Source organism: Botrytis deweyae, assembly GCF_014898535.1.
Source record: "Botrytis deweyae strain B1 chromosome Unknown BDEW_021, whole genome shotgun sequence".
Lineage (NCBI taxonomy): Eukaryota > Fungi > Ascomycota > Leotiomycetes > Helotiales > Sclerotiniaceae > Botrytis > Botrytis deweyae.
The window spans coordinates 294,722-318,225 of NW_024066228.1; the positions used below are offsets into that span (position 1 = coordinate 294,722).

The 23,504-nt window shown below is 43.2% G+C and overlaps 7 protein-coding genes across 7 annotated transcripts; 3 read left to right on the forward strand and 4 right to left on the reverse strand.

The window, feature by feature from the left end:
- The first annotated feature begins 975 nt into the window (after nt 1-975).
- EAE98_008241 (uncharacterized protein) lies at nt 976-3,231 on the forward strand. The gene is made up of 3 exons (XM_038955864.1): nt 976-1,551; nt 1,616-1,682; nt 1,741-3,231. The coding sequence occupies exons 1-3, from the start codon at nt 1,268-1,270 to the stop codon at nt 3,070-3,072; spliced, it is 1,683 nt and encodes a 560-aa protein (XP_038807730.1). The 5' UTR covers nt 976-1,267; the 3' UTR covers nt 3,073-3,231.
- A 309-nt stretch (nt 3,232-3,540) lies between these two features.
- EAE98_008242 (uncharacterized protein) lies at nt 3,541-4,116 on the reverse strand (the record flags this gene model as incomplete). The annotated part of the gene is made up of 1 exon (XM_038955865.1): nt 3,541-4,116. The coding sequence occupies one exon, from the start codon at nt 4,114-4,116 to the stop codon at nt 3,541-3,543; it is 576 nt and encodes a 191-aa protein (XP_038807731.1).
- A 1,382-nt stretch (nt 4,117-5,498) lies between these two features.
- EAE98_008243 (uncharacterized protein) lies at nt 5,499-7,274 on the reverse strand (the record flags this gene model as incomplete). The annotated part of the gene is made up of 1 exon (XM_038955866.1): nt 5,499-7,274. One exon carries the CDS (start codon nt 7,272-7,274, stop codon nt 5,499-5,501), a length of 1,776 nt encoding a protein of 591 aa, XP_038807732.1.
- A 1,390-nt stretch (nt 7,275-8,664) lies between these two features.
- On the forward strand, nt 8,665-9,414 carry EAE98_008244 (uncharacterized protein; the record flags this gene model as incomplete). Its single annotated transcript, XM_038955867.1, has 1 exon — nt 8,665-9,414. The coding sequence occupies one exon, from the start codon at nt 8,665-8,667 to the stop codon at nt 9,412-9,414; it is 750 nt and encodes a 249-aa protein (XP_038807733.1).
- Nucleotides 9,415-10,170: 756 nt separating this feature from the next.
- Nucleotides 10,171-11,511, reverse strand: EAE98_008245 (uncharacterized protein; the record flags this gene model as incomplete). The annotated part of the gene is made up of 2 exons (XM_038955868.1): nt 10,171-10,830; nt 10,882-11,511. The coding sequence occupies 2 exons, from the start codon at nt 11,509-11,511 to the stop codon at nt 10,171-10,173; spliced, it is 1,290 nt and encodes a 429-aa protein (XP_038807734.1).
- A 3,052-nt stretch (nt 11,512-14,563) lies between these two features.
- On the forward strand, nt 14,564-16,678 carry EAE98_008246 (uncharacterized protein; the record flags this gene model as incomplete). Its single annotated transcript, XM_038955869.1, has 1 exon — nt 14,564-16,678. The coding sequence occupies one exon, from the start codon at nt 14,564-14,566 to the stop codon at nt 16,676-16,678; it is 2,115 nt and encodes a 704-aa protein (XP_038807735.1).
- Nucleotides 16,679-21,064: 4,386 nt separating this feature from the next.
- On the reverse strand, nt 21,065-23,287 carry EAE98_008247 (uncharacterized protein; the record flags this gene model as incomplete). The annotated part of the gene is made up of 2 exons (XM_038955870.1): nt 21,065-22,270; nt 22,340-23,287. 2 exons carry the CDS (start codon nt 23,285-23,287, stop codon nt 21,065-21,067), a joined length of 2,154 nt encoding a protein of 717 aa, XP_038807736.1.
- Nucleotides 23,288-23,504: the final 217 nt, after the last annotated feature.

The window sequence follows — 23,504 nt, forward strand, 5'->3', positions numbered from 1 at the left end:
TCACTTCGGTTCATTAATCTGGAGGCACTGTGTTCGATCCACAGAAGCCGCATTCTGCGAGTTGAGGACCACCTTGACTGACCCATCGTTTTTATTTTTGTTTGAATTTTTCTTCCTTTTTTTCCCCTCCGAATTTACTGTAACCATACGCTACGAATACGTTACGGAGCATGGCTGGCTACCTACGGTGAAAGAATTTCATGAATCAAACCTTATATTTTTAGTTGATTTGAGCCTTGCCTTGATCGGTTATTTATTAGTTCGTTCATGACAATCCACTAAGTTTTCACTAGAAGATTTCACTAGAAGACGCGAAGAGGGACTCAAAAGGGTAGATGGACACTCGACAGACATTAGTGGGAGCTGGAGGATAAGCGAAGAAGAAGAAGAAGAATTGAAACTTTGAAGCTTTGAAGCTTCGCAACTTTGAAAGTTAAATATTTTTGGGTGGGACAATTGGCTCATATCAACGAAACTAACGAATGAGAAGAAGTCGATACTCCATAAATAATGATTCGGATGGTATTCTAACAATCCGGTATAGGAGCGAATCGAGCCCATCGAGCCCACCGAGTCGGCCATCAAGTCGACTATCTACTGAGTACATACATCGTACCTCCAGCTACCTACCTCCGTAGGTATATCCAGTCACCACCCGTTTCCACTGTCCACCGAATACACAAAGTGGCGGGGTTAGAACTTTTCATCGAGTAGACAGATATATTAGGTAAGCAACGCAACGCAGATGATGGTTCGACGGTCAACAGTTGACCCAATCTTTCTTCCATATGCCGAAGATCTACCACAATATGAAATCATTTCCGACGGTTAGACTGTTGGACTAAAGCAAAAACCTTCGCGAACTAAGCCTAGCCAAGTAAAACCCCTGAATGCTTACCATCATCTTTTTCTCCCGTGCTTTCGTCCTAAGGTGAAAATATTACTTGAGAATTTCATTTTTTTGTGGCAACTGTTCGAAGGACAGGATGGTCCCCGATGTCTAGACTAGACGTAGGGATTTCTCTCACATTTCGACAACTATCTCGGTGATGGCGTGCTTCCATCAGGGATGGAGAATTTTTATTCAACAGGGAATAAAAGTGTCAAATTATCCAGACGCGTTGATGTCTCCCTCACTTTTTTCTCATTTCCATTACCATTACCTATTCTACAACATCTATCCATCCTTCTCATCCATTTTGAGAAGCGTCTATATCGTATTGGTGAATAGAGAATTGAATTCTTAGCTGCATTCAAAGTATCCACCATGTCGAACAAGACTTACACCTCACAAGAATTGGGTATCCACGGGACGCCGTCTCAAACTTCATTGGATAATCCGGGAAAACCAGATATCGCAAATGGAGAGGTAGTTCATTCGGCTTCAGGTCATCTGGATGCCGTTTATGGTGTCGGTGGGGTGGGACATACACAGAGAAGATTGAAGGCTAGACATGTTACCTTTATCGGTTTTGGTGGTGGTATTGGTACGGGTCTTTTCATCGGTACTGGTGCAGCTTTAGCAAATGCTGGTCCTTTGGGTTTGCTATTGTAAGTCAACGCCTAGTCGGTTCAGATGTTACAACGCTCGAATTGGTACTAACACAATTTCTAGGGCTTACAGTGTTGTCGGTCTTCTTCTTTGGTGTGTAATGGAGTCAATTGGTGAACTGGCCACTCTGGTACGTTTTCACAGGTCAATCACCTGACATTCACCAAACAAAAGCTCACAAGTCATAGTTCCCAACTGCTGGATCTTTCCCCCATTTTGCAACTCGATTCGTCGATCCTGCTCTTGGATTTACTCTCGCCATTTCCTACGGTTATTGCTACACCATTGCTATTGCTTCGGAAGTTTCAGCAGCCGCCATCGTAGTATCTTACTGGACAGACATCACACCCGCTCTCGTGATTTCTATAGGACTCGTCGCGATCTTCCTCATCAATATCGCTAACGTCAAGTTCTACGGTGAAGCAGAGGTCGTCACTGCTTCCATCAAAATTCTTTGTTTCTTAGGATTGATTATCGTCTCTATAGTTATCACAGCCGGAGGCGCACCCAATCACGAGTCCGTCGGATTTAGATATTGGAAAGATCCAGGTCCATTCGTTCCCTACGATGGAATCACCGGGAACAAAGGTAACTTCCTCGCATTCTTTAGTGCATTCATCAACGCCAGTTTCTCCTACATCGGTGTTGAAACCGTCGTTGTCGCCGCCGCGGAAACCGAAAACCCACACAAATCGATCCCCAAGGCCGTCAAGCGTGTCACCTATCGAATCCTGTTTTTCTATGTTCTCGGTACGCTTCTCATCGGAATGATCATTCCCTCCAACGATCCAGCTCTCGTAAGTGGTACCGGTAACGCCAATTCCTCGCCTTTCGTCATCGCGATCAAGAACGCCGGAATCTCCGTACTCCCATCTATTGTCAACGCATGTATCCTTACCTCCGCCTGGTCCGCCGGAAATAGTTACTGCTACATTGGTGCGCGTATGATCGTCGCCATGGCAGTTGATCGCCAAGCGCCTCAATGTTTCGCCAAGGTCAACAGATGGGGTGTACCATACTGGGCTGTCATCGTATCCTTCGCATTCGGTCCGCTAGCATATCTAAGTCTCGGTTCCGGAGGCGCAGCACAGGCATTTACTTGGCTTCTCAACCTCAGTACGGTTGCGGGTCTTCTTGCCTGGATGACTCTCTGCATTTGTTATATCCGTTACCATCACGCATGCATTGCTCAAGGAGTTGATCGTAATAACCTCCCTTTCAAAGGACGTTGCCAACCACTCGCCGCATATGTCGGTGCCATTGGCTCCGGAATCATTGTTATCTTCTCCGGTTTTGGTGTTTTCATCAAGGGCAACTGGAGCACGGCGGATTTCATAGCTAGTTATATCGGTATCGTCATCTACATTGCGCCCTATATTTTCTGGAAAATATTCAAGAGCACTAAGGTGTCGAGATCGAAGGACGTGGATTTGTTTTCCGGAAGATTCGATGCCAGTTCTGCGCCGGTAGAACCGATACCTACGACTGCGTGGGGCAAGTTCTTGGACTGGCTGTTGTAAGGTGATGAGGAAAGAGAAGAGAAAGGAAGAGTAGGAGGTGGAAACTATGATTTTTAATGACGCATTTTCAACAACATGATACCTAGCGTTTTAACAACACTTATACCCAGTCAATTTTACGTTTATATATTTTTTCCCATAGCCATAGGGCATCAGATTTTTGGAGTCATGATTTATTTGAGTGTGTGATGTGAAGTGAGGAGGCTTTTTATTGAGTTTGAGCTACCTGATTGATATTTCTAGATTTTGTACGATACTGTGCATTATGTTTCTTCGAGATGAAAATTCGACTCTTCAACATATGCCAATTTCCGTTATTCGCCAACTCTCGAGACGCGCGCATACTTCCGTCGAGGTGATATCTGGATGCGATCCGATACGGACAAAGTCCAGGTGCCGGATTTGAAGCACAGTTGGCGAAGCATGGCACCTTTGATAACAGCCACAAATTGATCGACAGCTTCATGCTCAAAACGAACACTTATAATCAACAGAAGGATGAGTGCAGCCTTGTCCCAAAGCCTCGCTACTCTTGTTCATAGTAGCATGTGTTTTCTTGTCCCAAAGCAACTGCGCATACCTCTCTTTCCATTCAGCAACTTCCTTTTTGGCAGACTCAGCTTCTCCCCGAACACGATCAAGGACGTTATGAGTACCGTGGAATTCATGCTCGACGTCCTCAAACATCATTTCGATAGCGTGGTTGTAATCTTCAAAGCGCTTCAACATCTCATATCTCTGTTTTCCAGTATACGCGCCACCAGCAGCCACAATTGCCTTGTCCATGTCTCGCCTGATGAGACTTGCGTCGTCGCGACGCTCCACCATATCCAGACGAAACGTGTTAAACCTCGGCTTGCACTCGTAACAGTTGTAATCGAAGGTTTTCACGTCGTGAGGATCGGCTGCGGGAGTGGAACATACAGGAGGGGGTGCACTTTTTTGATCCCATGCTGCCTCCCAGGCTAAATAGCTTTCGCATTTCTGCTTGCCGGAAATAAACTCGTGGCCGCAGAATGCGAGACTGTAGATGGAACGACACATGATCTCGATATGGTCTAGTGCTACTTGAGATGCGCTGATGAATTCTTCGAGATGAGATTCGAGGTCCTGTGCATCGCATTAGCTTTAATATTTTTCACTTCGCCTCCCCTCCATGACTGCAAATATAAATATTTACGCCTTGAGATCGAGATAGAATACATACCGTTGCTTTCTCAATTGAATAAACTCGGACTTGAAATCGCTACGCGATAGGTCGTCTCATGGAGCTGGAAATTTCGATATTGGCTACAATCTTGGACTCGGTAATCTAATCTAATTCAATCTATGAAACAATCAGTATACAACCATTCCCGAGACTCGCACTCATCTATATTGCGCACAAAAGAATACACTTACCGTTCTCGAGATCTCGAAAGCTTCTCGTGGGGAGATGAGATGAGTAAATGAGGAGAGAGGAGTGTGATTCAAACACTGGGGATTACCGCTATCGCTGTTTATTCTCGTATCGAGAAAAGACGAGAGGGATGAGTAGAGAATGTGTAGAGAGAAGATGAGGTGAGGTGAGGGATTAAGTTGAGAGTAGTAGGTACCTAGTTGGCGAAAATTCGATTTGGCGCTAGGGAATTTATTGGGAATATACTAGGGGAGGGGGAGGGGGAGGGGGAGGAAAGAGGAGGGTAAAGGTGAAGGTGAAAGTGAAAGTGAAAGTGAAAGTGAGGATGCAGAAATACATAGGTAGGTACGAAGGAAGACATGCTTGGTGAAATTCTAAGTGGGTGCTGGTTTGTGGATCTTCATATATGGATTCGTGGTCTATGACTTCATGTTGATTCGGGCAGCTCTTGGGTTATAGGAAATCTATCTGTATTGGTTAGTAGTACTAAGGAGTGATCGGAGATGGATATGTTTATAGTATCTACTGATATCCTTCTTATGTGGGGAAGATGATGAATGAAGATTTGGAATCCGGATTGAAGTAGTAGCCAAGATGTTGATGATGATAAGTGACCTACTATTGTATTGGTCTTGTAAGAATATGCAACGAGTGAGCGGATTCTATAGTCAAGTGCTTGCTCTAAGGGAATGCTTAGTTTGCATGGTGTTTAGATAAGTTTTTATTCATGGGAATTGCAATGTAATCTGTCATTTCACGTGTCACTTAGGATTGAGGTTTATTTGCATGTTATTTAAATTTCTATTTTGTATAAATTTATTGTATGTTCTGTTCTATTCTATATTGTACAAGGCCATTCATTGATTGTTCCTTCACATCCCATAATTCCCCCATTCCACCAAACTCCTAACAAAGAAAGAAATTCGTCATATCTCGTGGGTCATTTCATGATTGTTCAGAAAAGATAAAGGACAATGACAATGGATAATGAAATGAGAGAGAAGACAAAGAAAGCTATTCAGAACAACTATTCATCCTCTTCAAACAATTCACCACGCCACACATCCCCATCCTCACTTCCATCCGCACCTCCATCCTCTACCCGTAGCCACTCGCCTTCCGCTGGCGATGGAACACCAAAGATACTGCGACGGCCATACGCGATATTATCGGGCTCCTCCTCGACGACCCCAACCTCCATCGGCGTGACATCCACGAAAAAGGGTTCAGGTTCTGGCGTGGGTTCGCGCCACACGCGAGGTTCTTCGGCTTGCGCGACGTGTCTGCTCGCTCGGGCATTCCGTTCCTCGTTCAGATGCGTGAGCATCTCCATGGCGTTTGCGGTGTACTGTCTCACAATCTCCCACTCTGCTTCGGTGGGATAGCTATCGCGAGCTAATTGGTCGTCGAGGAAGCGAATGCATTGGTTGAGATACGCAGCGCCGGTATCATGTAGACCAGGGAGTTCGCGGATGAATTCGTTGGAGATTTGAACCAATTGTCCGAGTCCGGCAAGGGTTTGCTGGATTCGTTGTCGCGAGGGTGTCATCTCTCTTTCGCTGGATTCGTTTTCGGATTCGGATAATGCCAGACTAGACGGATCGTCCCCAGCATCAGAATCAATGTAATCGCTTAGATCCAAGGAACTAAGTTCATCATCGTCGTCATCCTGTGGCTGGATTTCGGGTTGTTCGGGCTCGGGTACCTTTGCTAAAGGTGCTGGTTCGGGTCTCCCAGCGAGAGCCCGAAACATGCGTGCGGCAATCGTGTTTCGTGAAATGGAGAATAAAGTAGCTTGGGCGGGAGCAACTTCTACCAAATACTTTCGGTACTGATTAATGATTGTATACCATCTGTCAAATTTTCCTTTGAGGCTTTCGAAAGAATGTTCGTTCTCGTGTTTCCATTCGCAGAAAGTCTTGCGATCTTCAACTCTGCCCCATACAGGCAATTCACTCGACAAGTTGCGCGCGTTGGGATCAAAGTCGAAGGTTTCCTCGTCCTTTTCGAATTTGCGCATGACCTGGCCGATGAATCTGTCGATTCTCTCATCATTTGCGTTGGAACGTTCCAAGGCGTCGACGTACGAGATGATTTCCCGACGAACTCTGTCTTCGGAAACATAACGGTCCGGCGTGTCTTCGGTCCAGGTTCCGAAGTTGTTTCTTCTCGCTGCCGATGTGAGCGTTTCCATGGCTCGGTTAAAGTTTCGCGTGCTGCCAACTTCGTGGAGGGAAAATCCCTGGTCGGATTCGGTCATGGTTCTGGTGCCAGAATCGATTTCGGCTTGTCTTTGAAGACACTCGTCCAACATTGCATCTTCAGTAAGGACCACAGAGACAACTTGAAATTCATCAACGGTCAAATCATGATCGACTTCTGCAAGTGCGTCCATGACGTCTTTAGAACGGGCCGCGAGATGTTGTCTGTGTCCTAAAAGGTAGTTACTATGAAAGTCAGTAAAGCCAATACAGTAAGGATGAAGTCTCTCTTTGTTCAAGAAAAGTTCAGCGTACTTACTAGCAATAGCTTCATCGGTCAATGGAAGCGGTCGCTCCAATCTTTGCCACTCGATGATGGCTTTGGCTTGTTGGTGATGTATCGTGGTTGATGCAGCTTCTTCCGCCGCTCGTTGTCTTTCGGTGCGTCTGCATTCCTTGCAGCATCTGATTCTGCGATGTCGGCCTCGAATGGCGTGGGTAGTGGTTTCGGTAGTGACCTCGGGATATTGCTCACATTTGGAAACGTATTGGATGGTTTCCTTGCTGCATCGCTTGCAGCGACTTCGATTTGCAAAGCACATCTTGATAGATTTATTGATTGATTGTTGATCTGTAGCTAAAAAAAGTCCGGCTTCTAAGCTAAGTTGATATGAATATTTGTAGGAGTTTTTGTGTGCTCTGTTCTATTGAATCGGGAATGAGTATTTGAGTTCTTAACGAGAAAAGAAAGGGGGTACAATCCAGACTTACTTTCCGAGAGTTATAGAAGGAACAATGACATTGTTCAACTTCTGTTCTCCGGATTCCTTTGTTGAAGTATAAACAAAGAAATCCATTACTTCTTTGTAAAATCTTTGAGCTTATTTTCACACGATCTCTGAACAATGCCACTGTCTCGCGACCTGCCCAGATATCGAATACAATCCCTATCTTTCGAACGCTCTCCATGCCTCAAACGTAATTGATCAATTGCTAAGGATTTTTCCGAAAGTTCTCTCTGTTCTTCCTGACGAACGACTTTGTGGAATCAACATCGCAATCGAAGCTAACGGTACAAATTTTAGGCACGGCCAAGCACTCTCTTATTCTCCCTTGGACATCATTGTTCTGGTCGAAAATTTGACTGATGTATTTGATCTCCAACTAGGTACCATCGTGAAATGATATTGCATCAATCCCAATAACTAGACATAAAAAATGAATCCTACACATGCTGCGAGAAGACGCCAACTCTGTATCGTATAACTAGGTATTGAAAACTCTGCCACTTGAGGAGAGAACATTTTTATGATTTCTCCGAAAGTGAATTTGGTCTTTTGGTGAAACTCAATCTTCAAGGTCTCATCCAAAGTAATTTGAAACAAGAAATCTTCAAGAAAATACATTGAGAGATCGCTCTAGAATCATCATTCATGACACTCGTTCGGATTTGACTGCTCAGCCAAAAGTGACGTCTATTCTTCAAGTGAATCCCAATTTCAAGTGAAGTCCCATGTGAAGTCCTAAGTGGTAAAGCGATATAAACGAATGCCAGCAATAACAATAAGCATCATCCGAAATTCTGATCTGAACATCCTCACAATTCCTAATTCACTTCATCTTATCTGCTACTTTCTTAGCTTCTAAAAAAGTTGGATCTGGTTCACTCTTATCAAAAAGCCGTACTTAAAATATTTTTTTATTAAATTACCGTCTTTTGAAAGTCGATTCCATACATCTAAATTTATGTCGAGAAACGACAATCGGTAATTCAATATTGATTTCCTGCGGCTTTTGATCGACGCTCCTCTCTGACCTTCGACTTCGAGAAGAATAGATTATCCAACACTCGTCTGCGAACAAATCACAATTTATCGAACATTCAGATTCAACCATCTCGAACACTCTCTACCCCACGAAGTCAAGTCCAAAAAAAAAGAGAATTCATACCCACGAAAAGACTTCTCTGAATTCACCTCCAAATCAGGAATCATGTGCAAAGCAACACTCACACACTTCAGCTGTCTATGCACAGCCCTCGTAGTTCACTCATGCGCCCTTGGTTTTCCACTCGGTCGTATGGTTTGCGGTCCGCCTAACCTAATCAAGAAAGATATATATGTCTATTCACACTGCGATGATTGTGTGGACGGCGCCCCTCTAAGAGAGGAGAAACGAGTCAGACTAGAAAAGAAGGCAAGTGAGAGATGGATGGAGATTGTGGAAGATGTGATCGGCGATGATGATGAGCATGGTGAGGGGGTGGAGGAAATCAGACTGGAATGTGCGGATGAGAGAGCCGGGGATGAAGGAGAAGGCGAGGTTTACGATGAGGGTAAAGATCGTGAGAGAAGTTTGGAGGAGGATTGGGAAATCTTGATGAAGAGACAGAAAACCAAGGAAGGACACCAGGAAGAAAACGAAGACGAAGAGGCGTGGTTCGCTGCTCAAGAAGCAATTCAATCTGAGCTCGAAAACTCCGAAGATACCTCCGATGAAGATGATGATTTGGCGGCTGCTGCACAATTACTATCGGCGCTTCGACAGGAACTCGGGAAGGGTGATATAGTTTCGCAGGACGCAGATTTTGACGAGAGTGAGGAGGACAAGGAAGAGGGAGATGAAAAGGAATATAAAGGGCATGTGCAGACGATCATGGAAAACTTGAGTAGGCTGAGAGATAGGAGTGAAAGAGTGGAGGTTGATTCTATGGTTGCGGAGCAGGAAGATTGGGGACTGTAGGGGAGATAATTGGAAAGCTGGGTTGTTAGTGCGCGGCATGGTTTGTTTGTCGTTTCTACATTGAACTATGCTTCATGTAGCTAGGTTCATGAATTTTTCATGGAACAATTTCTGAGGAAGATTGATAGGATGTGTTGAAATTAGTTTATGGGGCTTTCTTTGATGGGTTCTTTCACCGTTTTCTAGCTGATGGTATCTTAATCGATTGACATATTTCTTTGTACGTTTCTGCAACGCATTTTCCGACTGTTGAACAACAGTTTTTGAAAATAAATATTCTTGGTAACATAAGCTGAATAGCGGGAAAATGTTTGAAGTTCCAGCCAATTCAATGCCTACAGGAGCTATAGCAAAGCACTGCGAGCAGAGAAGAGGAAGGATTGTGCTTTTTGAGAGAAAGTATGAGATGCATATGATAAGGAGGCAAAGTGGACAATGGATGGCTCTTTTGCATTGGAAGCGAAATTTAGTAATCTTCAAGTGAGGAAATGGACCAAACACGTTGCAAATATGATGTGAAAGACTAATAATCGTAACTGTGATTGCATAATCTTTTTCTCGGCGTTACTGTTGAATCCTTCAATTCGAATATTATGTCTCCTTAGCACTTTAGAGCTTGTATATCGAATTCAAGCCTTCTCCGAGTTTTTGTGCTTCTGGACCTTTTCTCTTATCATTTTACTGTCTATATTCTGTGAAAGATTGTCATACACCTCTAGCCTTCCCAGTATGAAAAGTCTTATATGCCATTCTGGCTCACAAATTCTCCTTTTCTTGCTCGGACTCTTCCTTCTTTTTGGATTCATTATCTTCAGTATCATTCTTTTCCTCGATTGCATCTTCTTGATTAGACACTTCTTGCTGTTTGGTCTCCTTCTCTTCTCTCTCTTCTTCAACATCTTTATCTTGCTCATTGTGATTCTCCTGCCCCTGTTTCATGTCTTTCTGCTCTTGTTCAATCCTCTCCTGCTCAACCCTCTCCTGCTCGATCCTCTCTTCTTCAATTCGTTTCTCTTCCTTTTCTTGCTCTATCCTTCTCTCTTCTTCAATCTCTTTCTCTTTCTCAGAACCTTTCTCAGCCTCGCCGCCGAATTTATTCTTCCACGTCCCTGCATAATGATGATTCACGAAAACCTTTCCTTTTTCTTTCTTGAATCCATTTTGTGTCCCCGCGAATGCATTTCCCGGTAGAATCAACACATCATGAATCAATCTCGCACTTCTCAATTCTCCAACATCCCTATCATCAAGGTCCCTTCCGAGAATTTCTTTAAGACTCTTGATAATTCCCCACGTCATTCTTTTTGGTCCTGTTATATCCACCACATCACTGATCATGCTCAGCTCTATTCCTTCGATTGATACCTCGTTTCGACGTGCGATTTCATTCAGTTCGTCTAAAATATCATTGATGACCTGTATTAAATAATTAGAGACTTAATTAGTCATGGATTATCTACTACTGACCTGCATTAGATGTGGAGATCTAGGCTTTGCCATGATAGTCCAACTCGCGAATTGCGAATACATGGCAGTATCTTCCTGATAGTCATAATCGAACTCCAGACCAACGACAAGGTTTGCCGCTCGATGTTCCTCCAATACCCAATCATCCATGGGAATATCCTCACAAGAAACATCTAAATCAAACCACACTCCCCCATACGCATACAGTATCAAATATCGCAGCAAATCGGCTTTCAAGATCGGGATGCTGAGCGAAAAATAGGTATTCAAAATATCTGGCCGGTGGGAAAACCATTTCCATACATACTCATCCGCGAATGCATCAGTGAGCACTTCATATTCATAGCCGGGGTTGATATCCAGACAGTGATGACGGAATCTTTTGGCCTCGTCCGAAACACCTTGAGGTCCTACTTTATACCATAGCTTCTTGGGGAATCCTGGAGCTTCTGACGAATGTGTCGCAAGGGGCGCGGAGATGACCACGCTGGAGTTGGAGGACTTTGTAGAGATTGGTAGTTTTTGTTTATTGGAAATTTCCTCATGCTGAATTGCTACTATGATGAGAAGGAAGATAATGACAGTGGATAAGAGAAATGTTTGGTATTGGCAGGAGGTTTGTCGATACATGATGTAGGATTTAGATAGGCGGATGTTACTTCGATGGTCCCCATGCAAACCTCACCGTTCCGAATATCAAATGTACTATTCGTGAGGATTAATAGAGTTCCTGCTCAAGCTATCTATCGAGACTTCTGGTATTTAATCATTCATAACGCATTGACTGCTATCCTCGGCATTATATTGATGGTTGGTTTGAGTGTCGCGTTTTGTTCTCATTCCTGTTCCTCCTATCTCCACATTCTTCACACAAATATTCCATTCCACAATCAAACCTCCGTAACTCGAGAATCTCTATAATCCGTATCTGATATTCATTTCTTTTTGCCACTGCAGTGACCGCTGATAGCTCAAATACCGGGCAATCCCAAATCTCACTTGAAAGATAGCAATACGTTTCTCTTCGAAATGACCAAGAGCGATGATCCAGGTCCTCTTTTCCAAAGCCAATTGATCAATATTACGGACATCTTAGTGATATTTTTAAACTTCACTTCTTCAGCTAAAGAATGAGTTCAAGCCCCCTTGATTAGTAGAATGTAGGTCTTGGCTGGGCGATTACGCCAGCCTAAATGAGCATTAGTTTCACACGACTACTAAAACCCGAAATGCGAAGCGAGAGAAGCATGATTTATTGATACAGACTCACCAGATAAGATGGTTTGAAGTCAGGTATTGTTCATTTAGTAATTTATGAGCTAATGCGATCATCATGACTGAAGTATCATCTGTGAGTGCGCAGGAGAAATAAGACCAGCTCAGTTTCTGGGCCGTTCCAGACATTGCGATTGAGTCTTTCGCATGTATTAAAGACTGGGAAGCGCCTCATGATTATCATTGATATGATTCATATATGAAAATTAGTATATTTCTATATTATCTTTGGCTTAGTTCCACATATGATGGTAATCGATTTCTCAGCTCTTGCTGAATAGAGAAAATGGGTAGACTTTCATAAATTACTCATCTTGTTACTCACCTGGTTAGTCACCTAATCGTAGGAGTATCCTACTACCTACATTCCTTCGGTAGTAGGCTTTTTAAATTAAATAACCTTTCTAAATTAAATAATATGGCTTGATAATAAAATCGATTGATGCTTTTTAGAATTTCAGCCACATCATTTTTCCTTTATAATATTTGCTAGCAGCTACATTATTTAATTTAAAAAGTTTATTTAATTTAAAAAGTCTATTACCAAAGGAACGTAGATAATAGGATACTCCTACAATTAGTTACTCACCTGATTTATCTCCTTAAATTCTTCTTCCTTTTGTAAGCTTTCAATTTCGTTTTTATCAAAAAAACTCAAACTTTGCTCTAAAGAACGATAATGCAACAACTTCTACTGCCCACAAGTCTTTGATCCCTCGAGACTAGAATTATCTCTTAGAACCTTCTTATATCTCTATCCCGCTGTTTAGACGTATTATCTGGAAAAAGATTGACACTTATTCAAAGTCCATACAACCACGTCTCAACCACGTCTCGATTTTTCATGGGGAACCCAATGAATACTCTTTCGATGGTAGGAAACGAAGAAAATGAAGACATTACACACGGAAAATTAGAACGTCATCTTGGAAATTCTTAGAGAGAACCTTCGAGCGACTCGGTCTCGCAAAGCTACTGCGACAGTACAATGAAAGTGCAAACAGAAAATGGCTGTGTGCTCCTATAAGCATAAGCTGATACATTCAAGCGCGAGCAGACTTTCGCTACCAAAGCAACAATTGCGAGAACGAGAGCAGAATTTGACGAGTATTACAATTCCGTGCCAAGAGAAATAGCCTTCGAAGAGGTACTTCAGGCTATAAAAAAACTCCCAAGATGATTGGAACCACAATACTTGGGCCGGTAACTTCATCACTGCTTTCGATGATATGGAAAATCAGCTTGAGGAGATACAGAAAGCTCGAAGAGAGATTTTCGGTTGTGATATTTCATCGAATTGGGATTGTGATATTGATGTACAGCTGGGAAATACCAATAGAAAACGAATCGATTGGAGTGTCAATGACCTTGGAATGATTAGATACCAGTCGCTGACGATATGGGATGAGAACGGCGAGGCGAGGAGGCTAGACTAGCGAAGCTATTATACATGCGAGACTTCAACACAATAAACCTCAAATCAAACAATGCGATCATGTCTCCAATCCTACCATCCATCACTTCATTCTTCTTTACCAAATAGTTCTCGGTTACATCAAAGCAGTATTCTAGGGAGAGTAAGATCAGTGAAGCTAGCTAGATAGTGAGGCACGGCACTACAGTAGGTTGCTTGTGTGAGACCACACCTTCATCATTTCAATTCTTTCAATCCTTGTATCTCTTCTAGAAATTACACTAGGTACAAGCAAATCTGTCAGACAAGATCCTCATTTCATGTAGTCCCACATCTTCACTCAACCTTCCAGACGGAAACACCACAATTTCCATCCTGAACAATACAAGAATTTCTCCATCCCCTTCCACATATTCAGACACCGTCTAAATAAACCGCCTCTTTGCACGCGATCACATCAGAACTCCTCCCTCCATCCCAGGGAATAGACGACGCCCCACATTTCCGACAATCATGCAACTTTTAGGAGAAATTAGACGAGAACTCAACATCTCACTCACTTTTGATTGCTCATTGCTAGCTAGATGCATGAACCATTCTCTTCTCTTCTATTGGTTTTTCTCTTACAACAGTTGATTATGCCTTTTTCTCTTTCACATTCACTCGCCTTTATTAGTGTGAAATCAAAGCTCTGGAGCACAGTATTTAAGCCAATGAACTTTTAGCATTTCAGAGCTGTAAGAGAATTGTACCGGGGTTTCTTGTATTTAAGGAGTTCTTCGGTTTGTGAAGATTTTAAAAATTACATCACCAAGTCCATAAAAATTGACGTCAGCGTCAATATATTCAGCCTCGTCGCGCGAGTGTGTTTGTGTTATTGAAAAACAAGGTAAGTAACTGCTGTCGCAATATCTTCCTTGCTAACTTGCGTACTCTAGACCTTCAATCTATCGTCCAAGGCAACTACAAATATCGTCACAGCAGCAAGCAATCATGACGCCAGACCTTTCTCTCGTGGAAGCGCAGCCAGCGCATGCAATTACCCCCTCTGTCATCGACCTCCTAACTCAACTATCCACTCCTCAGCCACCCAAAAACAACTCCACAGCGACCTCCATTATTCCATCCATCCTCAACCAACTATCCAGCTTCTCCTCTGTCAACAAGATAATACCCAACAATAGCTGTCCCTTCATATCACGTCTTTCCACCGACGTCCGCACACAAATATACTCCTACCTCCTCCTCAACCCCATACTTTCCAAAGCAGAATGCATCAGTCCCGAAACCGATTTCGGCATGAACCAAAAATACGAACTCGAACCTTCAATTCTCAGAACATGCAAAGAAGTCTACGGAGAAGCATCTACCGTTCTCTACGGCCTCAATACATTTTATCTCGTCGCCATGAAAAGCACCCGCATGTTCCGTTTCACGCTTGCAGATTTTATTAGCGGAAGCGCGCTTACGAGATATTGGAGAGAAAATGCTGATATCTTCAAGGTTGCGCCCGAGTCTACTTTATATCTGTGTAAAGTACGTCAATGGCGAGTCGAAGTAAGCTGGTACGGATCTCCTGGCCAAAGCGCTATATCTCTTCCTGTAGTATCCATGAAAACACACGAGGAATACAAGTTCACGAGATCGTTGCCAATAGATCCGAGAACGGGTTTGCCGCCTGTTTCTGGACGAAGGAGAACTCGGAATCAATATTTGCTGAGACTTGGAACGCAAGAGGCGACGAGCTCGACGATGGAAAATACTCTTTCGTTCTTGAGACCGCTGCTCGAATATAGTTTGGTGCCTTTTTGCCATTTGGTTGCACTTTGTGAGGTACCGCCGCATACTCTGGAGATTATTATTAGAGCAAAGAAGGAGGGGGAAGCTCCCATACGATCCGAATATCTGGGTGTAGTACCTACGGAAGCTGAGAAATTGAGACTAGTAAGACCATTGGAGATGTTACGAGGAGTGGGTAGCTTGGTGTTTACATATGGCGAGAAGAGTAGTGGGAATGACGTACCGTCTGGCGAAAATTCCACCGAAGACACTACACCAGCCAACGAAGACGCCAATCCAAATACAAGTCAAAACAATACGCCACCCGAGATCTCAACCTACCAACTCATCCAACACTCAGGAATTATCCACCTGGCCACCTCCAAAGCACAAACCCTCGCAGTCGAATCCCCCGCCAACATATACAACAACCTTCTTTCCTACGCCCAAGCCTTCGAACGCTACGAACTCTTCAAGCAACACATGGCAACCAATTGGCTCTTTCAAAATGCCCACAGGGAAACCTCCAATCCCTACAAAACCAAAACTCCAAACCCCATCCAAGTCTCAAATCCATTTGGTCCTCAAGACACCTACAGATCTCACCCCGTAAACCGCCATCTTTCCATCGCCGCAGCCGCAGTGAGAAGACACGATATCGTTGCCCTAAGAAATAACCGCAAAGCCGTGATTGAGTACCTCGAACCACAATATACACGTATCCTCGCTCACGTCAAGAAATTTCGAGAATACACCGAGAAACAAAATAAAAAGTTCGGGATCTGGAAGGGAGTTTCGATACTCGAGGAGAAAATGCTCGAACGAGCGAGAGGCGACAGTGCGCTCAATCGGTCATCAAAGTCCCACCCCGAAAAAAGAACCAAGAGTATCGATTTCTCAGAAGCACTAGTGGTACTCGAAGAATACGCCGAGTCTTTCACCCGCGATATTCCGCTCGAAACACGTCGTCAAATTGCGCTCATTCGTTATGAATATTACGGTCATTACGAAGTCATGGAGCGCGAAGTGGCGATTCGGAAACTGCAGGAAATGGTAGTTGAGATGCCGCAACCATTTGAAGAAGCGGCCGTGGAATTCAGGAAATTGTATGTGCTCGCTGCGAACGATATGCAGAGACAGTTTTTGGAGATTAGGAGGGCGAGAAGACGGTTGATTGAGGATGATAGTGTGAGGGGTAAGAGGGAATTCCCGGTTGATTTTTCAATGGGGTTGGAGGATGGGGAAATTGATTGGTGTGTGTGGGATGATGGACTTGTGGTTCCGGAGAGTATTTTTAAGAATAAGAGACATCAGGCTAGTTGGTACTAGTATATTAGTAGTTATATAGGATAATTTATAACGCGTATGTGACTTTTGCGCTCAGCGAGTGCTCTTTGATGATGACAGAATAGTGAACAGGAGACTATGTGTGTATACCGATCAAAACATGCAGTATGAAAATAGTGATGAAGAGACTGAATTCGATGAGAAGTATATAAAGGGGTCTTTGAACACTCTTGATAAGCATTTTGTAGATAGAATACTTTTGATTTCTTTTGCTGTATATACCTACTTCTCTTCCTTCTTAACGTCCTGTTTCGCTTTAGCCAGTAGAATAGCCGAACTACAACTTTCTAGAAGATAGATTATAAAGAGAGTGAAGAATACAACTGTTTATATTAACTCGATATAGCTAATCCAACGCTAATCTATATATCATAGAATTATAGTATTGTAGTATTGAAAACAAAACCCATACTCGTTGATACAAGATAGATAGTTATATACAAACTAATCAGTATACTTTTCTTTCTATTATTTTTTTAAACATTCGAAATAACTCCCGTCATCGTATTATATAAAAACAGTATATATTCTTTACTAAAGAATCTCATTGCTATCAACATTTCAAAATTCCTTGTAAATCTAATCAGAATCAATAAGGCGATAAATAGTAAATATATATCAAGAAATACTAATCGAATCGATCGGATAATCCATCCCAGGTTACTATTATCGGAGTGGGAACTGGGGATTGTATTGGTCCTGCTGTTACTGTTCAGTGCTTGTGAAGTGCAGAGGGAACTTGAAAGCGACGTACATTCAGGTGGAAAGATGGACAGTTGTATATCATTCTCAGTTATTCCAATCTCTTCGACTGCAATGCAATTGATATATTGACATATTTCCGACCTTCACTTGAAAGCAAATACCTGTAAAAAAATTAAGGGACAAACGAATAATGATGAGTGAGGTCGACGCCAAGAAAAGACGATACAACTAAAGCATCACAAGAGAGCGAAACCGCCATTGTTTTGAAACTGAGCAATGTAATTATAGCAACAAATAGACAAGGTATCTAGATATACTTATTAGATAGGAAGGTCGACGAACGAATTGAAAGTGCATATCACGAGCGCACTTATCACGTGATAGCGTCGTCCACTGCGCCTCTCATACCATGCTCACCGACGACGAGGTGCAGAAAGATCAGAGTAATTTAGTGACTCCCACAACTTACTTACTAGATAGCGATGAGGTGAAGATCAAAGAACAGTCTTACCTAATCTTACCCTAGACTTTATATCCAAGACACCCTTATTCTCCTCTCCCTTACCCTGCATCTTCCATCCAACGAGCCAACATCGAGTATCCCAAACCTACCTCCATCCAACCTTCAAACCTTGGCTTATCAACATCAATCATTCCAAACTCTCCATTCTCGGCCCGAATCCGGTTTTCCTCATCAATCATCTCAGTCGGGTCGTAAACCCTCACACCCCTATCCATTCCCGGGACCCGAGTATTCACATCTCATATCTCATACCATATCTCTCACTCCCCTCTCGAACCCCTCTCTTATCAACGAAACAACCTGGATACAAAACAAATAGTATGCCGACTACACTATCCATCCATCCATCCCACTTACACTCCGTGAACTACCACTAGGTACCAATACCAAATTTCACATCTCCATTCTTCTCTCGCGAATCGCAATAAATCCAGCCCAACAACCCTATCCACCCATCTTCCCCTAACCTTCATCAAATATCCCAATCCCAAGCACCCCAATCAGTAACCGTAATCTCATCTACTTCCTTCGTAGTCCAAAACATCAACAACATCCATCCCTCTCACACTCTCATCCCCTCTCCCCCATTCCCCAGCAAAACCCCACTAACCCCAAACTAGCTAGCGCACCACCCACCAACCCAAGCAATCAATCTCCCGAGCTCCCTTTCCCTCATCTCCCTCCTCGGCAAAACCCCGGCTCAACTAATCCCTCTCACAAAAGTAAAGATAGAAATAAAAATAAAAATAAAAATAAAACAAAACCCATAACGTCATTCCAGATAACCTAGCATTCATCGGTACTTCCCATCCCTATCCCATCCTTCCCTTTCTTCCTCGCCTATCATCATCCATTAACCAACCAATCAACCAATCAACCAATCAACCAATCAACCAATCAACCAATCATTCACCATTCCCCAAAAAGATGAGACCACACCAATGACCATACCATACCAAACCACACCACACCACACCATACTCCCCTCCCCTCCCCGCTTTTTCCGGGTTTATCCGCGTGCCGCCGTCGTTGTTGAATCTACACAGGACTTCGTACATTGTATTAGTAATTATCTATCTGATACCCTACGAGTATGTAAGATCTTACTTTATCATGTTAGCATTTCATACTCGAGTAGTATATCAAGCATCAAACCCTCAAGAATCAACCATCAAGAATTAATCCTCAAGAATTAATCCTCAAGAATTAATCCTCAAGAATTAATCCTCAAGAATTAATCCTCAAGAATCAAACCATTCCCATCCCATCCCATCCCATCCCATTCCATCACCACCCTTTACTCTTCTCTCCTCTTTTCTTCTCACTCATATCAAAAACCAAAGCTTCATCTATCTAACAATACATACCTATACACATACATTCGTATAATACATATAAAAATAAACTCCTACATATATACCTACACACAAACACACATACAATATATACATCCACACACACCTACACATATACCTACACACAAACACACATACAAAAAACTCTCTTCCTCCCCTTCCCTACCCATCCCTACCCATCCCCTTCACCAAATAATCATCTACTAAACCCCAAAGAAACCCCAAAGAAATCATAAACCATAAATCACAAACCACAAATAAGAATCATGAGAATTTCATTTGCGCATTCATCAGCATCAATTAGTGTGATAATTTATATAGCCCGTGTTGCAAATCAACATCACAAACCACAAACCACAAACCACAATGCGCCCGCCATTCACCACTTTGAAGTTTTGAAGAAACATATCCACCAATCTATCGCTAAAGATGAAGGGGCCTCGAGACATCGCATCGCCAACCAAATCCCTCCAACTGTATTATCCAATTTGTTATATATATAAAAAAAAATAAAAAAAATTGGCGCATCGCACACAACACAATACAATACAATACAATATAAACCAAACAATTTCAAATAGATTTTTATATATTATTTATTTTTTCACTATAAAACTTCCATTCCATCTGTACCCTTTCTTGACTTTCCATCATTCTCCATTTGATTCAATTCAGTTCAATTCAATTTGATCAGTTTAATAGGTAGTAGTAGAGTACTAGTAGTAGTAATAAGTCAACTTTTCAAGATTCAAAGAGAACGCACACACAGACAGGAAAACGTGATATGATATGAGATGACTCGATTCAATTCATCATAACAAGAAATCCATCAATCCATCAATCCTTCCACCATCCGCCTTCCCTCACTCTTCCCTTTCTCTATTTTCCCAAAAGAACAGACCAATCCTATTGCAATCCCAACCCAAATCGCATTGAAAAAGACAGGGAAAGAAAGAATACAAATCACATAATCGCCTCCATTTAGCAATTCCCCATTTCCCATCCATCCCGTTCCATTCCATTCAACTCCCTATAAACAACCCCAATGAAGTGAGAGTGTGAGAGTAGAGTGGGATTAGAACCAGATTTGAACCCAAAATCATGGAATCAAAAGCAGTTAATTTTCACAATGAAATATCATTCAAAAATGATAGACGACCTCTTCCGCTTGCATCAAAAGTTGAGTTTTCCTCCCATTGATACATATATCATCTACCACCAACATACAAACAATTTGATAAAAGAATGTGACACATGCATCTGCTCGCTGCAAAGGAGTATCTTCGAAATTCGAGGTGAAGGGGAAACAGTTGAAGCAGTAAGTGCAAATCAGAAAGAACAAAAGAAAAATCATAACTATGTTCATGGGAATCCATTAATCATAAAAGGAGTGTCGAGATTGTATAAAAAGTGTTGAAATGTGTTGAAATGCTCCACCAGTTAAACCAAAGTACAACGATAAAAGAAAAGTGCACCGTGTTTATTTAACCTAGACGGAAAGAAAGAACGGTTACGACAAGATGAAGAAATATGAAGGCTTTTTTAAACGCTGCGAGGGAGGAATTGTTGATCAAGATAGTGACACAAAATGCTGGCGCTATAAAAGACTTTTGTTCGCTGTGGTTATGATGACATTGATGTCGCCATGAAGCTGATGATCAATTGCGCGGCAATTGATCATTATCGCTATGAAGAGATAACTTTTGGTACAGAGATGTAACCGTGAGGTTATTCAATACTCGAATCGAAGTTTGACGATCGAGTCGATGGTACAGTGAATTTACATCACCTCTTTCTCTTCTTACTCTTCTCAAAACTGCTTGCACCACTAGCAGAAAGCGCTGACGGGAATATTGGGACTTGTGGTAGCTCGTCTTTCTTCACAGGTACTCCCATATGACGCCCATAACGACCTTTACGACCGTTCCCTTCATCTTCGCTGACACACTGATCAATGCCAAGTCCAGCATCTTGGCATCGGCCACAGGGTCTTTGACGATCGCAACCTTTCTTACTCTTCCTGCAGCGTTGACAACGTGGTTTAGATGAAAGGTCCTCTTCATCGTCACCGAGATGATGTTGATGAGTTGCGGTAGATGCCACAGAGGTCTTTCGTGATTGCGATGGTAAGGAAGTGGGTGAGATGGGACCCTTACTAGAGGCAGAGACACTGTTGGCTTTCTTTGGCTTAACCAAGGGCGTTGGTCTATTTGGTTTGCTAATTCTGTTGGCTTTGGACTTCAAAGAAGAGGAAGGTAAAGGTTTTCTAGCGGCTTTAGCCTTGACGACCTTGGGTTTTGCTAGTTCGCTATCAACAGCATCATCTGCTTGACCTGGCTTGAAGGTTCCATCATGACAGTCTTCAAAGTCACGTTCATCACTACTTGGCTCAGTGCTATCTGTCGGTAGATTCTCTTCCAAATGTGGATGAGCCTTCTTCAAGAACCCAGGTGGCAGAATCGGGCTTGGCTCACGCTTTAGTCTATGAGAAGGGAGTTCATTTTCACTCTCGCTCTCACAATTACTGGTAGCACCAGTAGAGGAAGCTGCATCAGCACGCCCACTGAAGGTGTCGTCAAGGGTTGATGCGGAAATGCGACCATGAGAAATGTTTGACATGTCGCCAAGTCTCATTAGTTGCAGAGCGACATCCTTGTCTTCCTCTGACATGCAACTGCCGATGGTTGGATCTGGAGTCGGCAGTACATCCGACATATTTCCTGGTGTACTAATAGATTGACGTCCTGGAGGATATGACCCGCGCGTTCGGCGACTTTGTGCTGCCGGCGTAGAATAGAGGCCAGGCTCTCCGAACCCGTTGGCATTGCCAAAGCTCCTGGGAGAATGAAGGTTGGGCACATTGGAGAAAGGATTTTGGGAAAACCCCGCGAAAGGAAAACTTGATCGTTGGTTTTCCATGCGACGTGCCGGAGAAACGGAAGAATTCGAAGTCGCAGCGGGCATTTGTGGTGGTGCGAACAAAGGAAGTTCCTGATTCAAATCATCATTAGCATGCGTGTGGAAGACATTGTCTGCTTATGCGCAGCCAAGTAAACTTACAGAACTTTCAAATTTAGCCCTCTTTCGTCGACCTCCCTCCACAATATTGTCAAGACTAATCTCGGTGTTACCAAGGTGCTCGCTCTTAGCTCTGCTAGTAACAGATCCAGCTCCTCCATCTCCACTGCTATATCCATTTAATCCATCGCTATGAAGTTCTTGGAAGCTACCATGAGTGCTTGAGCCACGGCTTTTGAAACCCGATCGGGATCTACTCTTTTTGGCCGGAAGCGGTTGATTGACACTGGCAGAGACACTACGACGGCCACGGCCTTGGCCAGGAGAAGTGCTACGCTTTCGCGATGTCCTAGACGTTGGTCTTGAGACAGGATGGCCATAATTGAGAGCTTGGTGGGGTGGTAAGTGCGTCTCGCCAGGATAGTAGGCTTGCTGTAAGCGTGGAGAGCCAGATCCGTATGATGATGGCCCATATGCATCAGAAGTTTCTTCTTGAATGACCCTGACATACACCACCATGTTGTTTCTAAAGTTCTCGTAACGTGCGATGAGAGTGTTCCCTTGTTCGTCTTCGAAGCTAACACCTTTCGCACCAGCGCCATCTGCGTATAGACCGTAAAAGTTCTTGACAGTGGCAATAATCGAGTCTGTAGTATCGTGAGGGAATATTTGAACACGCATCGGTAGTCGCGCACGATGCTGAGGAGATTGTGTAAAGAGGAGTTCGAATGCGACGCTCTTTGGGGTAGGGCTCCCAGCAGGCGACATGGCCATGGAGTGTGGAGTGTTCATGTTGAATTGAGCACCAGCATAAGGAGGCGCGGGTGGTGTACCGCTTCGCCCATCTCTATTGTGCATATCCGTACCGGACATGATTATTTTTCGGGTCGGGTACGAATGTGTTCGCTGTGGAGGATCGGTAGGTTCGGCGTTTCGATTTTGTGCGTTTGAAGAAGATATAGACCCAGTTATAATGTTGGCTAATTCCATATGAATGCTGAGAGTATGCTTTTGCTCAGATCAGTCGCAGATGTTTATAATTGAGTGAATGTATGTATATTTAGTATTTGAAATCCCGAATGTTGTGTGAAGTGTACAGTCGTTGTCGTCGCCGTCGTCGCAAGTCAGTCGGATAGACGAGGACAGAGGTGGGCAGGAGAGAAATGTTCGCTCTGATTAAGAAATGCTGTTAGCAATAGTCATGATA